Source organism: Phocoena sinus, chromosome 5 (genome assembly GCF_008692025.1).
Source record: "Phocoena sinus isolate mPhoSin1 chromosome 5, mPhoSin1.pri, whole genome shotgun sequence".
Taxonomy (NCBI): Eukaryota; Metazoa; Chordata; class Mammalia; order Artiodactyla; family Phocoenidae; genus Phocoena; species Phocoena sinus.
In genome coordinates this window covers 1,942,754-1,956,626 of record NC_045767.1, presented here as the reverse complement: position 1 = coordinate 1,956,626, position 13,873 = coordinate 1,942,754, and the positions used below count along the sequence as shown (strand labels likewise).

The window sequence follows — 13,873 nt, the reverse complement described above, 5'->3', positions numbered from 1 at the left end:
GCACCCTGCACTCCCGCTTCCTATGCCCAGACCACACTGGCTGCCCTTGGACTCTTCAAGCTCATTCCTGTCCTGGGAATTTCATGTCTGCTTCTCCCCCATCCCTGCATGGCCGGCTCCTTCCTGTCATTCAGAGTTCAGGTCAAATCTTCCTCACTCAGAGAGGTTTGTTCTACCCAGTCACACTCAATCTAATCATCCAGCTGTTTCCTGCACTGTGCTTCTGTTTGTTGCTCCGTGGTTATCTCCTTCGACTACAATGTAAAGTCTGAGACTTGATCTGGGCATTTACACAGGTGTTATACATATGTCAAAATTCATCAAGCTGTACACTTAAGACTTGTGTACTTTACTGTAAGTTATATTATTGAGGAATAATATATGAATAATAATAACAACCAAACAAATAAGCTCTGTGTGCTAAGTACCCAGTTCCTTGCAGACAGAGATGATCAACATTTGAAAAAATAACTCAAATGAATTATCTGCCAAGTGACACCCCCAAATATTAAGGAAATAAAACAAGAACAGATTAAAAGGATAAAAAGAATGAAGCACACATAAAGACAGCAGCATCAACATGAAAAAACTATGAAAACAGCACTACTTTCCCTAAAGATGCAAACAGAAGACAGCTGGGCGTGACTGTGGTTCAAATGCCGACCATAACTAAAGGTAAAATCAATCAACAATCAGGTGTTGCTGAGACCTACTAAGTGCCCAGCACCAAGCTAGGTGTTTTGGAGGCAAGAGTAATTTTCAAATGGTCGTTACAAAGACTCTCTGGCGAAGCAGTGAGAGAGTGAAAAGGAGAAATGAACACCTCCTATCCTTTATGATAATGAAGCTTTTTCATTTGTGTGTCTGATAACTTGAACTAAACTGAACTCTTTAACAGCCATACATATACACAAGGCACTGATTCCCTGTGTTAAGGTAAACGGACTATGACACATACAACAGAGCATAAGAGCTGAAGTAGTGGAAGAAGGAAGAGGACACTTGGTCAGAGACTAAGCTTCTCTTACGGGACTTTGCAGAATCATGGACACCCTCTTTTTTTGCTCCATCATATTGAAGTCCTGGCGAAGGTCTGGTGCCATGTTCCTCTCTCGCAAGTATTCTGGATTGTTCTCATCCACTCTGTCGAAATACCTCTCTTTGTGAGGGGCTGTGGTCGGGGGTGGTGAGGTCACCACTGCAGCCCGAGTATCACCATTCATTGCACAATCTTTCTAGGTTCCTACAGAATCAAAACAAAAGACAGTATTGTTTTTGAATCAATGTCCAGTAGCATTTCATAATGAGAACATCAGCCTGATAAATACAATCTCCAGCATGAGGATGCCCTGACTGACTGACCAGTCAGAGCCATGACGTGTGATGCTTCTTTGTGGCTTCTGAGGCACGTGGCTGATCAGCCATCGCCCACCTTTCCACCAACAAGGGCAGTTTTTGTCCTTGCCACTGTTCTTCAGCAGACAACAGGAAAACAATAACAAAGCTAGTATATCCTCTGACAAACTGAAGAAATATAATTAGATATGAAAATTTTGACCACAAGATAGTTTCAAGTCAACATATTGTCCCAAACAGACAGGATCTTCTAAAAGCAGCACAGTTCATTTCTGGAGAAATGTGTGGTTCATGATATTGTCCCCAAAAAGTACTGGTGGCAACTCTGCAAAGGATTTGCCACACAGGTCAAAGGAGAGAAGCCGCTCACACATCTGTATTCATGCAAATGGGAAATGCTCTTCATCAATATCACCTTCTTGGTTCAAAGAACAATAATAGTAGGCTCAGAAAATGTCAGCATGTCCTTGAGTTTGTGAATAACCTGAAAAGATGCCCAAATGGCTCAAATTTAAACGTCTGCTAATTATGGCTACTTACTTTACAGTCTTTTTTTTTTAAAAAAAAACTTATTTATTTATTTGGCTGCGCCAGGTCTTGGTTGCAATATGCGGCATCTTTGTTGTGGCGTGCGGGATCTTTAGTTGCAGCATGGGGGAATCTTTTAATTGTGGCATGGGGGATCTTTTAGTTGCAGCATGCAGGATGTAGTTCCCTGACCAGGGATTGAACCCAGGCCCCCTGCCTGGGGAGCTCAGAGTCTTAACCACTGGACCACCAGAGAAGTCCCACTTGACACTCTTTTTAATCCCAATCTTTTATTTGAAATGCTGTTTGAACACACTAAATTATATTCATCTTTTAACTATAAATCTCTAAATAGCACCTTTACTAATCACACAAATAGTTCATTCTGCTTTTATAACCCACTGAATGACAGTTTTAACAATATATATATGCAATGTTTACTGGGCATCTTTTACGTCCAGTCACTGTGCTGGGCACAAAATTAATCAGATGTAGTCCTCACTTTGAGGAAGCTGGACTCACCGTCCAGAAGTGGAGACAGACTCACTGAGGAATGCGGAGGTGCTGATGTGGAAATCATCAGCACAGAGGGTGGGCCCAGGAGAGGAGAGGAAACTGGCCAGCAGAAGCATGTAAGTTGAGAAGAGGGAGCAGAACCAGCACCCAAAACCGATTTTGCCATATAGCTGGTATGTAACTAAAAAGTCTTGAATAAATTAAGAACAAGAAGGAAAGGATAAAGAGACAGGTGAGAAATAGTCTCAGAACCCACAGGCAGAGTTTTAATGGCGAGTGAGTGAACAACAGTTCCTCAAGCCACAGAGGATAAGCAACGTGGGGATTTAAAAGAGGTGATTAAATTAGCAATTAAAAAAGTAAATGGTGCTCCTTCTTACACCGTGTACAAAAATTCAGTCCAAACGGAACACAGACCTAAATGTAACAGCAAAAACTATAGAATACTTACAAGAAAGTAAAGGAGTGAATCTAAGAGACCCTGGTTTAGGCAAAGTCTTATGTGACACCAAAAAGATAGCAACAAAAGAAAAAAGATAAACTGGACTTCCTAAAAATTAAAAACATTTGTGCTTCAAAGGATACATAAAAAAGTGAAAAGACAACCCATAAAATGGAAAAAAATTTACAAATCATATATCTGAGAAAAGATTTACATCCAGAATATATAACTTAATTAAAATAACAATTAAAAAACTTGAAAGTCATCAAGTGACCTCAGTAGATGCCACATAGAACAGAACTGCCCAGTTGTGCCTTGCCTAAATTCCTGACCCACAAAATCATGAAATATGAATAATAAAATAATCATTTTAAGCTGCAAAGTCCTGGGATGGTTTGTTATGCTGCAATAGATATCTAAAATAATGTTTGTGATAAGGGGAAGGAGAATGAAAGCAGACAGAATTGTACGCTAGACTTTGTTCTTTACCTGTATTTGATCCTCTCACCTCCCCTATTTGTCAATATACTATTGTTTTTCTCACTTTACAGATAAGGGAACTTAGGTCACCCAGCTAGGAAGTTAACATGGCTGGGATTCTAATGCAGCCCTCCTGGATGCAGAACTCCTGTTCCTAACCTCTAAGCTATGTTGTAAATGATGATGATGGTGACAGTGAGAGGAAACAATGTTCCCAAAGCGATGGAATTGAGGGCATAGATGCCTTGAACAGGAGGATCCAACCAGGAATCTGGGGCTGGCATTATTAGCTTTTTAATGTGCATATGAATCGTCTAAGAATCACGTTAAGATACAAATTCATATCCAGTAGGTCTGAGACGGGGCCTGAGATCCTGCATGTCTCATGAGCTCCCAAGTGATACCAATGCCACTGGACTCAGACAGCAATTTGAATAGTAAGGCTTTAAAGAATAGTTTATTAAAAAAATATATTTTGTGGTACCAACAGCCAAAGAATCAGTTGAACATTTTTTTAAAGAAAAAGATCGATTTGGATATTGCTTTTCTGAAATCTAAAGATATGACAGAAGTAAGAGCATACTTGAAGTGACACTATTTCAAGGACTTAAAGACAAAGTATGAAAATAATCAGTGACTAAAAGGCAATAAAACAGAATAAGTGAACCAATGACCTAAAACGTAGTCTTTAAAACCTACCCTTCTCTGAACATATCCTTTAAAATGTTTAGTGTCATCTGTTTACTTTAACCTAGTTTGTTCTAAAAGAAGGACCCAAAGAACAAAAACATTATTAATGGTTGTCTGACATTTCTTCATTAGATATAAAAGAAGCTGACCATTCTGAGCCAATGATAAAAATGTTCCACTTCAGCATTTCAAAAAAACAAAAAAGGGACTCCCTGACGGTTCAGTGGTTAAGACTCCACTCTTCCACTGCAGGGGGCTCAGGTTCGATACCTGGTTGGGGACCCGCACGCCATGCGGTGTGGCCAAAAATTAAAAAAAAAAAAAAAAAAAAGACAATAGGATATACAGTATTATGAGTTCTCTATTATCAAATGAGTCCTAATTTTAAGCTATTTTCATCAGTAAATAAGGACACAGGGGAACATTTTAGAGGCAACTATAGCTGCTTCCTGGTTCCCAGAGCTGACTGAAAGAAAAGAATCTTTGTAAAACCAACATGCTGATGATAAGGCAGAGATTTCTCTCATTTTATTACAAATTGCCATATGAATGGGAGAAGATAAAGACTGAAGACCAGATATGCATGTGGTCTCCCTTCAATAAGGAAGTCTATAAACTTAAATCAAAGTATACATATTCTGAGCCCAATAACCAAGAATAAACATAATTCCAACTTTTAACGTACAAAACCTGTACTTGGGGACTTCCTTGGTGGCGCAGCGGCTAGGTCTCTGCCCTCCCAATGCAGGGGGCCCAGGTTCGATCCCTGCCCAGGGAACTAGATCCCACATGCGTGCCACAACTAAGAATTTGCATGCCATGACTAAGGAGCCCGTGTGCCACAACTAAGGAACCTGCCTGCCGTAACTAAGAGACCCAGCGCAACCAAATAAATAAAGAGAGAGAAAGAGAGAGAGAGAGAGAGAGAGAGAGAGAGAGAGAGAGAGAGAGACACTCTTTAAAAAAATAAAAGCCTGTACTTGGTTTTCGTCAATTACGGCTTCAGGTTTCATTGATGTTGTTTCTAAGTGTGTGTTAAAGACAGCAAATTTTTCTAGGAAGATCTCTACAAAGAAGTCATTACTTAATCCAGATTTTTAAAAAAGAAATGGAAAAAATACAGATGCAAAAAAAACTTCCTGCAACATTATTTAGAATAATTTCAAAATAAAATAATTTTAAAAGATCAACATCCAATAACACATGAATGGCTATAACATAATCTGCTCAATACAGTATTATGAAACTATGAATATTCTTTAGCAGAATACACATGAGACTACAACATGTTTACGTGAAAAACTATAAATTTCCTATTATATAAAGTTATCAATATTATCACTGTAGTCACATATAAACAAGATGATATAATGGCAAATAAGCTGTATTAAAGTTGAATAAATTGATTCAAGAGAAGTAGGGATTAATGTTCCTCTATCTCAGTATTCCATAAAGTTGCTGTAATTTAACCTGTGTAAAAATGTTAAGATTTCACTAAACTTAAAATGTTGATACTGAAATCAATGAAATCTCTGGGAACAATACTTTCAAATAAACAAACATACAAACCCAGGAGAACCCAAAAGTCTGGCTGAGCCATGACAAACAAGTTCGGCCTGCCCAGGTTACATCTCGCGTTCACCCACTTTTCTCCATCTCCACTACATCACTCTAATCTAGATAATTACGACTCACTTCCTGGACACACAGTAGCCTCCTAATTAGTTTCTCCACTTCCAGTCTCCTAGCAACCCCCACACCGATCCATTTTTCACAGTGAGGCCAGAGAGAGTTTCAAAATATAAGTCAGATCATGTCATTCATTCCCCTGCTTAAAACTCAACAGGTAATAGGAGGATCTCTGCCAGATCCTGATTCAAGTAAACTGTAAAATAAAAATCTAAAAATGACATTTGAGACAATTAGAAATTTGAACACCAAGTGGACTTGGATGGCATTAAGGAATTACTGTTAAAAATTTTAGGTGTGATATTATTATGGTTATATTAGATACATACAGAAATATTTATGGATGAAATAATATGACATCTGGAATTTGCCTAAAACTTATATGGGGTCGAGGGAGAGTAAGGGTTACACAAAATAAACAAGACCAGCCATGAGTTAATAACTGCTGAAGCTGGATGAAGGATAAAGCAGGGCTCATTATACTATTCTATTTCGTATGTGTCTGAAATGCTCCATAATTTTCCTTGCTCATAGAATAAAATGCCTCCAGACCTTTCATAAGCTGGTCTCTGTCTGCCTTCAGATGAACAAATTTCAGCATGTTCTTTCAGACAGATGTGACTGATATGGGATGAAAGGATATCTTAAGATTAACCTCTCCTTTCTACTAACACCACAGAAAATACCACTCTGCCTAGAATGTCATTTATTCTGGAAATAACAAAAAGCGTGCCCTGGAATATTCTTTCTTAGCAAAGGTATTCCAGTCCCAGGACAATGCACCCTCACTAACATGTAACTAAACCTCAGATCAGAACCCAGACAAATTTCTTTTCTCTAACGTATCTAATGAGCTAATTCTAAAGCTTTGGGAGCAGATTCAATTATTTCTTGGCATCTCCCTTCTGGCACAGACATTCTGCTAACTATTCCAACCATTCACATGATTTACTTTTGAATCCCTAAAAACAGAACACTCAAACCAAAGGCTGAAACAAGAAGGTGGCCATTAACAAAATTCTCTGGGTCAGGCGAATGCTGAAGACCTAGAGGGTCTTCTCTGTTTCTAAATGTTCTTCAAACAATCTCAGAGAGCATAAAGACTGCCAGGTGATATTGAGCTATCACGCCATGGAAAATAAACCAGGAGGTATCAAACATGCTCATACGGTAACAGAAGTGGCAGCCTCTGCTGGTGTCCCTGGCCACCTCACAGCCAACTCCAGAGAGCCTTTGGTACCGTCAATAGGAAAACAAGATAAGAGGTGACCTCTGCAGTATCTTCCTCTAATTCTGTAACTCCAGGTACTTAATATATCTCCACCAGAGCTACTTTCCACATCATGTACAAGGCAGCAGAGATAAAAAGTTACAAAATGAGTAGGAGACCACAGACAAATAAATGTAATCAAATACTCTTGGTGCCGTGAGAGAAATCTACTTACATATCAGCAGGCCAAAAGTGTCCAGCGGGAGGTAGAAAAAGCAGAGGGAGGGTATTATGGGTTGAACTGTACGCCCCCAAATTCATGTTAAAGCCTTAACTCCCAGCACCTCAGAATGTGACCTTATCTGGAAACAGGGTCACTGCAGAGGTAATTAGTTAAGATGACGTCATACTGGAGAAGGGTGGGCCCCTAACCCACTATGACTGGTGTCCTCATGCAAACGGGGCATTTGGACACAGACAAGACTACAGGGAGAGGCCATGTGAAGATGAAGGTAGAGATGAGCTGAGGTGAAGCATCTACAAGCCAAGGAACACCAAAGATTGCGAGCAAACCAGCAGCCAGGGGAGCGGCCTGGAACAGAGGCTCCCTCACAGCCTCAGAAGGAACTGGCCCTGCTGACACCCTGATCTTGCACTTCTGGTCTCCAGAACTGAGACGATGAACTTTTGCTGTTCAAGCCGCCCAGTCATGGCAGCCCTGGGACACTGATGGAGCGGGCTGCCCTAGGACGCTGATGGAAAGCTTCACGGAAGTGACGCTTAATTAGAGCTAAGCAGGTGCTTCCAGGTTGGCTTGGGGCAGGTGGCAGTCACCTGGTGAATGAACATCTCTGGGAGGGCTCCATAAGGTTTGCACCCAGAATGAAAGGGCACCATCATGCCACACTTAATTAAACAGAAGGTGGTCTCACCAGAAAAAATAAAAATAAAAAAGCGCAGCTAGGTGAGGTGATGGATATGTTAAATAACTGGATTGTGGGGATCATTTCGCAATATATACACATATCAAATCATCACGTTGTGTGCTTTAAACATATTACAATTTTATTTTTCAATTACACCTCAAGAAAGGCCAGAAAAAAGCTTAAAAAATAGAGTGGCGCCTTTGCTGGGAAGAGTGACAAGATTTTCTACAAGCTTGGCAGAGCTAACAGTGATGGCCAAGCCTAGGCAAAGGGCTGGGAACAGTACTGCAGAGACAGTCCACACCCCGTCCAGCGCCTCAGGTAGGAAAGTGGAAGAGACAAGGAAGTCCCCGCCAGAAATCCATTACAAATTCTCAGAAACCTTCAATTGTGGAAGGGGTGCCCAGCTAGTCAATGAAAGGGGAGTCTCTAAATCTCCTGACAAAGGAGCCCAACACTGAGCCCTCTCCCAAATAAAACAGAATACAACCATAATGAGTTACAACCCTCATTGCCAACATTACTAGCCTAGTTCTCCAGTTCCCCTAAAGGACAAACACCTACCTTATGTTTAAGACTCCTCTTCACAGCTTCAAGCTGAGTGTGCCCTACTCAGGACTCACAGCTCAGTAAAAGCCTTTAATTACTCTGATCGGATCATTTCTATTCCTGTGTCTCCAGATGTTCTCTTGCAGATGAAACTGCTCAGAAGTTCCCTTTAAGATAAGCACTGCTTACTAAGTGGTAATTACTGATCTAAAGCTCATCTTTTACATGTATTAACTCATTTTTCCGAAGGATAAGGAAACTGAGGCACAATGCAGTTAAGAGCCTGTAGTGGGGTTGCTAGGATCTGAACCCAGGCTGCCCAGCTCCAGAGCACCTGCTCTTAACTCTGCCACACACTACCTCTCACCATCATATGTCCAGGAAGCTCAAATTAGAAAAGAAAGAAAGAAACAAAAAAGGTAAAATTGAATCAAAGCAGTGCTTCCTAGCCTTGTCGCCTGCTCTTATGCTCCTTTCATTGAGGAATTATCTGGGTGGGTCCTCTTGCTTCCTCTCTCCTTTAGGATGAATGACTTGTTAACAGATTCCCAGCCTAAATCTTCCACATTTTATTACGTTTTTATATAGTTATATAGCAGCTGTTGTTTTTCTTTTACTATAGCACTTAATCAATCTTCTGGTGTATTATTACAGAGATTCCAGTTACTTGCTTAAGGTTACACAGCCATAGTGGAGAAGCAAGAATCTGAAATTAAGACTGGTTTAGACACAGGGAACTCTACTCAATGCTCTGTGGTGACCTAAATGGGAAGGAAATCAAAAAAAGAGGGGACATATGTATACATAGAGCTGATTCACTTTGCTGTACAGCAGAAACTAACACAACATTGTAACACGTGAATTTTATGAGGACAGCACCACAGGCCACTGCAGAGTACACGCTTCCACACAGACTCGTTCACTCAAACAACCCTGCGAGTTCCCAACCTGCAGAGGAAGAGCTGACTCTGAGTTTCAAGTTCCTGAGGCCACAAGATAAATAAAAGGCTGAATCAGGACCTGAACCCAAGACCGCCTGAACGCCACGCTCATCCATCAGCTGCCACACAGGAAGTCAAAATGTGGATACTGGCCGAGAGCAGGTAGCACACCGCGGTCTACTGTCTAACTCAGCACCATCTCCCCACTAATTAGCACATTGACAGGCCTCAATAAACATCGGGTAAGTGGGTGAATGGTGGAAAGGAATACACAATCATTCTCCATTACTAATTTCACAAAATTCTGCTTTCATCCAAAAAAAATGTATCTGAAGTAACATCCACTACTTTCAGATAGCATGTGAGCAAATATTGATCAGTATACTCTTAAGTGCTTTCAAGAAGAAATTCCACAAAGGAAACTACAATTCAGATTTCAGGAGAGGAATCTGGGAGAGGTAATTTTATACATGGTGTCTCACAATTTAACACATAACCACCACACCACAGGACAGTCTCCACTATAGTTACTATACTGATGGCACATATTGAGTTACCCACGCCCAGAACAGCTACATGTAGAAAAAAAGTAGAATTCAACTTTATCCTCTGACAGCATCAACCACTTTCTCTATTTTAGATCCTTCATGATACTGTTACTGTCCTTTAATTACTTTACTATTTTTATTTTTTTAACTATATTTTTGCTGAAGTAATGAAGACTTTCAAAATTTACGGTTTAATTGAAACAAAACTTTTCCTCAATTTCATTCCATGAGGGTGCTTACAATGTAAGGGTTTGAGTTGGATTTTTGCTTATTTTTCTGGGAAGGAGGAAGGGGGGAAACCTTGGCAGGGCTGTAAGTAAGGAAGATTAAAACACCACAAAAACAGACTTCCCTGGTGGCGCAGTGGTTAAGAATCTGCCTGCCAATGCAGGGAACACAGGTTCGAGCCCTGGTCCAGGAAGATTCCACATGCTGTGGAGCAACTAAGCGCGTGCACCACAACTACTGAGCCTGTGCTCTAGAGCCTGTGAGCCACAACTACTGAGCCTGTGCTCTAGAGGCCACGAGCCACAACTACTGAGCCTGCACTCTACAGCCCGCAAACCACAACTACTGAGCCTGCGCTCTAGAGCCCGTGACCCACAGCTACTGAGCCTGCGTGCCACAACTACTGCCCGCACGCCTAGAGCCTGTGCTCCGCAACAAGAGAAACCACTGCAATGAGAAGCCCGCGCGCCACAACGAAGAGTAGCCCCTGCTCGCCACAACTAGAGAAAAGCCCGCATGCAGCAACGAAGACCCAATGCAGCCAAAAATAAATAATAAAATAAAATGAAATCACAACAATTAGTCTAAGTAAAAATCTGCCAAAGGTAAATTTCTCTGAAAAGTAATCAGGTCAGCTGATGGAGACTGAAAACCCTTTATGCTATGAAATAATTATGAGCACACAAATTCTTAGATGGTCTCATTTTCACAAAAATAAAGACATACTATCAAGTGAAAAAAAAGCAAGATACAGAGAATGATCTATTTATAGTACCACTTGGTGGGGAAAGGAGGGATAAGAAAAACACTCACATTTGCTTGTATTTGCATAAAGAAATATAGGAAGAATGTACAAGAAACTTAAAATGGTGGTTTATACTTGTAAAGAATGGGATCTGGGTGAATGGAGGACAGAGATGGCCAGGAGACTCTTTACTGTTCATATATACTTTTTAAAAGTTAAATTTATAAAAAAAAAAGAAAAATTTAAAAATAAAACACCATTAAGAACATAAATAAAATCATAAGCATCCTTGAAGGTATAAATGAACAGAGTACACAGTACCTTGTACTTCCAGCAGCATGATGACATCGAACATTTGTTTAAAGTTTAATATATATTCTGTTAAGTACTTTACTAGAGTGGCCCTATCCTGATTTTACAGGTGAGAAGATGTAGGCTCTAAGAGACTGTTTTACCCTAAGGCAGAGATAGTAAGTTAACCAAACTCTCAAGTTGAGTTAAGAATGTATAGGGTTAATGAGCCCCTCATAGTCAGTCCTCCAAAATGATTCTGTTCGTATCAGAAGCATTTACGGCTGAATATTTCCTTAAATCAGTACCGGCTTTACTGTGCAGCCGCTACGAACTTCCATCTTACAAAAAGCAGCGGAGTTCCTGGCCTCTAAGCACAACAGAGCACTTCATCCTATAAGGAATCGAGGGGATTTGATGCACTTCCCTTTGCACGTGAGGGTACGACAGGCAAGGTTTACTACTGAAGAACAGGGCACTTAGCACACTGGTCTCAAAGTCTGAAGCTATTAGGGGAACACACCATCCTGCTAATTCCAAGAGGCAGACCAGGTTTTCTGCCCTTCGTCGTCTGAGCATCTTACACTGCTGTCTGGTGCACAGGCGGTGCTCAATGAAAGTGATGAACTGAAGAGCTGCCAGCAGCAGAGCAGCTGTGAGGACCCTTAGAGCCCTTCTGAGTCAGTGCTGTAAACACCTCCATCGTACTTTAAATCTAACCCCTTCATTTGAAAAGTAGGAAAACTGATGGGACTTCCCTGGCAGTCCAGTGGGTAAGACTCCACGCTTCCAATGCAGGGGGAGGGGGGGTGGGGTTCGATCCTTGGTCAGGGAACTAGGATCCCACATGCCGCGTGGTGCAGCCCAAAATTAATTAATTAATTAAATTTAATTAAATAAAATTAGGAAAACTGAGGTTTGGAGAAGGGAGAAGACGGCCCTGGGCACACAGGGAGTAACAGGCAGAAAGCAGCAGCCTGGTGTGTCTGGAGTCAGGCTGAGGCCAAGTCTGATGTCCACTGCGCTGCTTACTACTGTGATCCTGAACTTCTGAAGTTGTTTAACTTCTCTCTGGACCACAGTTTCCTCACCTATGAACGGGTGTTGTCATGGCAACCTTGAGGGTTATCGTAAGAATCAGAAATGCCATTTGGAGAGCATTCAGCTGAGTGTCTGGTAGACAGTGGACATACATTAAAGGGTGGCTATGATTCCTGGGCAAGGCTAGGGCCAAAGTGTCCTGACCAGGCTTGTGGACATTCCACAACACCAAATTGCTTCTTGCTAACATGATTTTTATTGTTGGTGACACATAATTTAAAATTTCTGATCTCTGTCACAACTGCAACTGGTTTCAAAAATATATTAAAAAATATTTTCTAGGGCTTCCCTGGTGGCTCAGTGGTTGAGAGTCCGCCTGCCGATGTAGGGGACACGGGTTCGTGCCCCGGTCCGGGAAGATCCCACATGCCGCGGAGCGGCTGGGCCTGTGAGCTATGGCTGCTGGGCCTGTGCATCCGGAGCCTGTGCTCCGCAACGGGGGAGGCCACAGCGGTGAGAGGTCCGCGTACCGCAAAAAAAAAAAAAAAATTTCTAGTATATATAATTTATTTCTCATTATCACTACCACCATAGAAATTTCCTATGTTAATATCGAAATAACTTCTGAAGCCTTTAAAAATTCCAAATGATATTTGAAGGGGAAATTTATGAAAGTCTTAAACCATATGAAAAAAATGGCCAAGAACAAATTGAGACAAAGGAAAATCATGCCTCAAATTGCATATATTAGTTTTTACTTAATCAAAATGGCACCATTTCAACAAACATGACACTACTGAGGTAGAGGGGAGAATTCAAACTCTAAAAGGCTCCATCCGCACTTGGGCCACAGACAGAGCGACAGATCCCACATAATCTTTCAAATGTAACTGAAGTAGAAGCCAAAGGATAACGTCATCAAATGCCTACTGTGCTCCTACCACGAAGCTAACACAGGCCAGGCACTGTTCTTCAATCTGGATGCTTGGGAGACGCAATGCACAAAACAAAGATTTCTGCCTTCAGGAAATGTATATACTAGCAGAGGGGGCCAGGCAATAAACGTGCCACATAAGTAAATCACACACTGCCATGGAAGGGGACTGGGAAGACGCGGGGGGCGGGGGGGGGGGGGGTCAGTGGCAACATTAAGAAGGAAAGGCTCCCAGAGGTGACATCACAGGTGGCGAGGGCGAGAGGCACTCCAGCAGAGGGACAGCTAGAGCCAAGCCAGGAGTGAGGACTGGCTTCTGTTTGGAGTGGGAGAGGGGGACAAAACTAAATCCGTTTATCATCATTTTCTTTAAGCACTGAGATATTTCAGTTATATTTTGGTAACTAAGCAAACAAAGATACAAGGAGGGCCACTCATACCTTACGTCCAAAACAGAACTCTTAAATCTTCCCCCAGCCTAGTCTCCCTGCTTGGACTCAAACCCTTATAACTCATTCTGCATAAAAATGTAATCAAATCAGGTCCTGCCCCTGCTTAATTCTTATCAAGGACTTGCCATAGTCCCCAGAGTAAAATCTGAAATCTTGATCACAGCCAGCAGGGACCTTCCCAGTTTGGCCTCCAGCCATCTTTCTGCCTTGTTGTCCCAGATACACTAGCCTTCCTTCGGTCTGCAAACACACCCAGCTCCTTCCTGCCTCAGAGCCTTTAGACCATTCTCTGCCCAGAACAAACTTA

The 13,873-nt window shown here is 41.5% G+C and overlaps 1 protein-coding gene across 7 annotated transcripts in view; it reads right to left on the bottom strand.

Annotated features, from left to right (window-relative positions):
* ADD1 (adducin 1) overlaps positions 1–13,873 on the bottom strand; it is a 76,411-nt gene that overhangs the window by 40,287 nt on the left and 22,251 nt on the right. For all 7 annotated transcript variants that reach the window (XM_032633660.1, XM_032633665.1, XM_032633667.1 and 4 more), the window contains exon 2: positions 1,029–1,243. In XM_032633660.1, coding sequence (XP_032489551.1) covers positions 1,029–1,223 — 195 coding nt within the window. In that variant the 5' untranslated portion in view covers positions 1,224–1,243. The remainder of the gene's footprint in view (positions 1–1,028; positions 1,244–13,873) is intronic.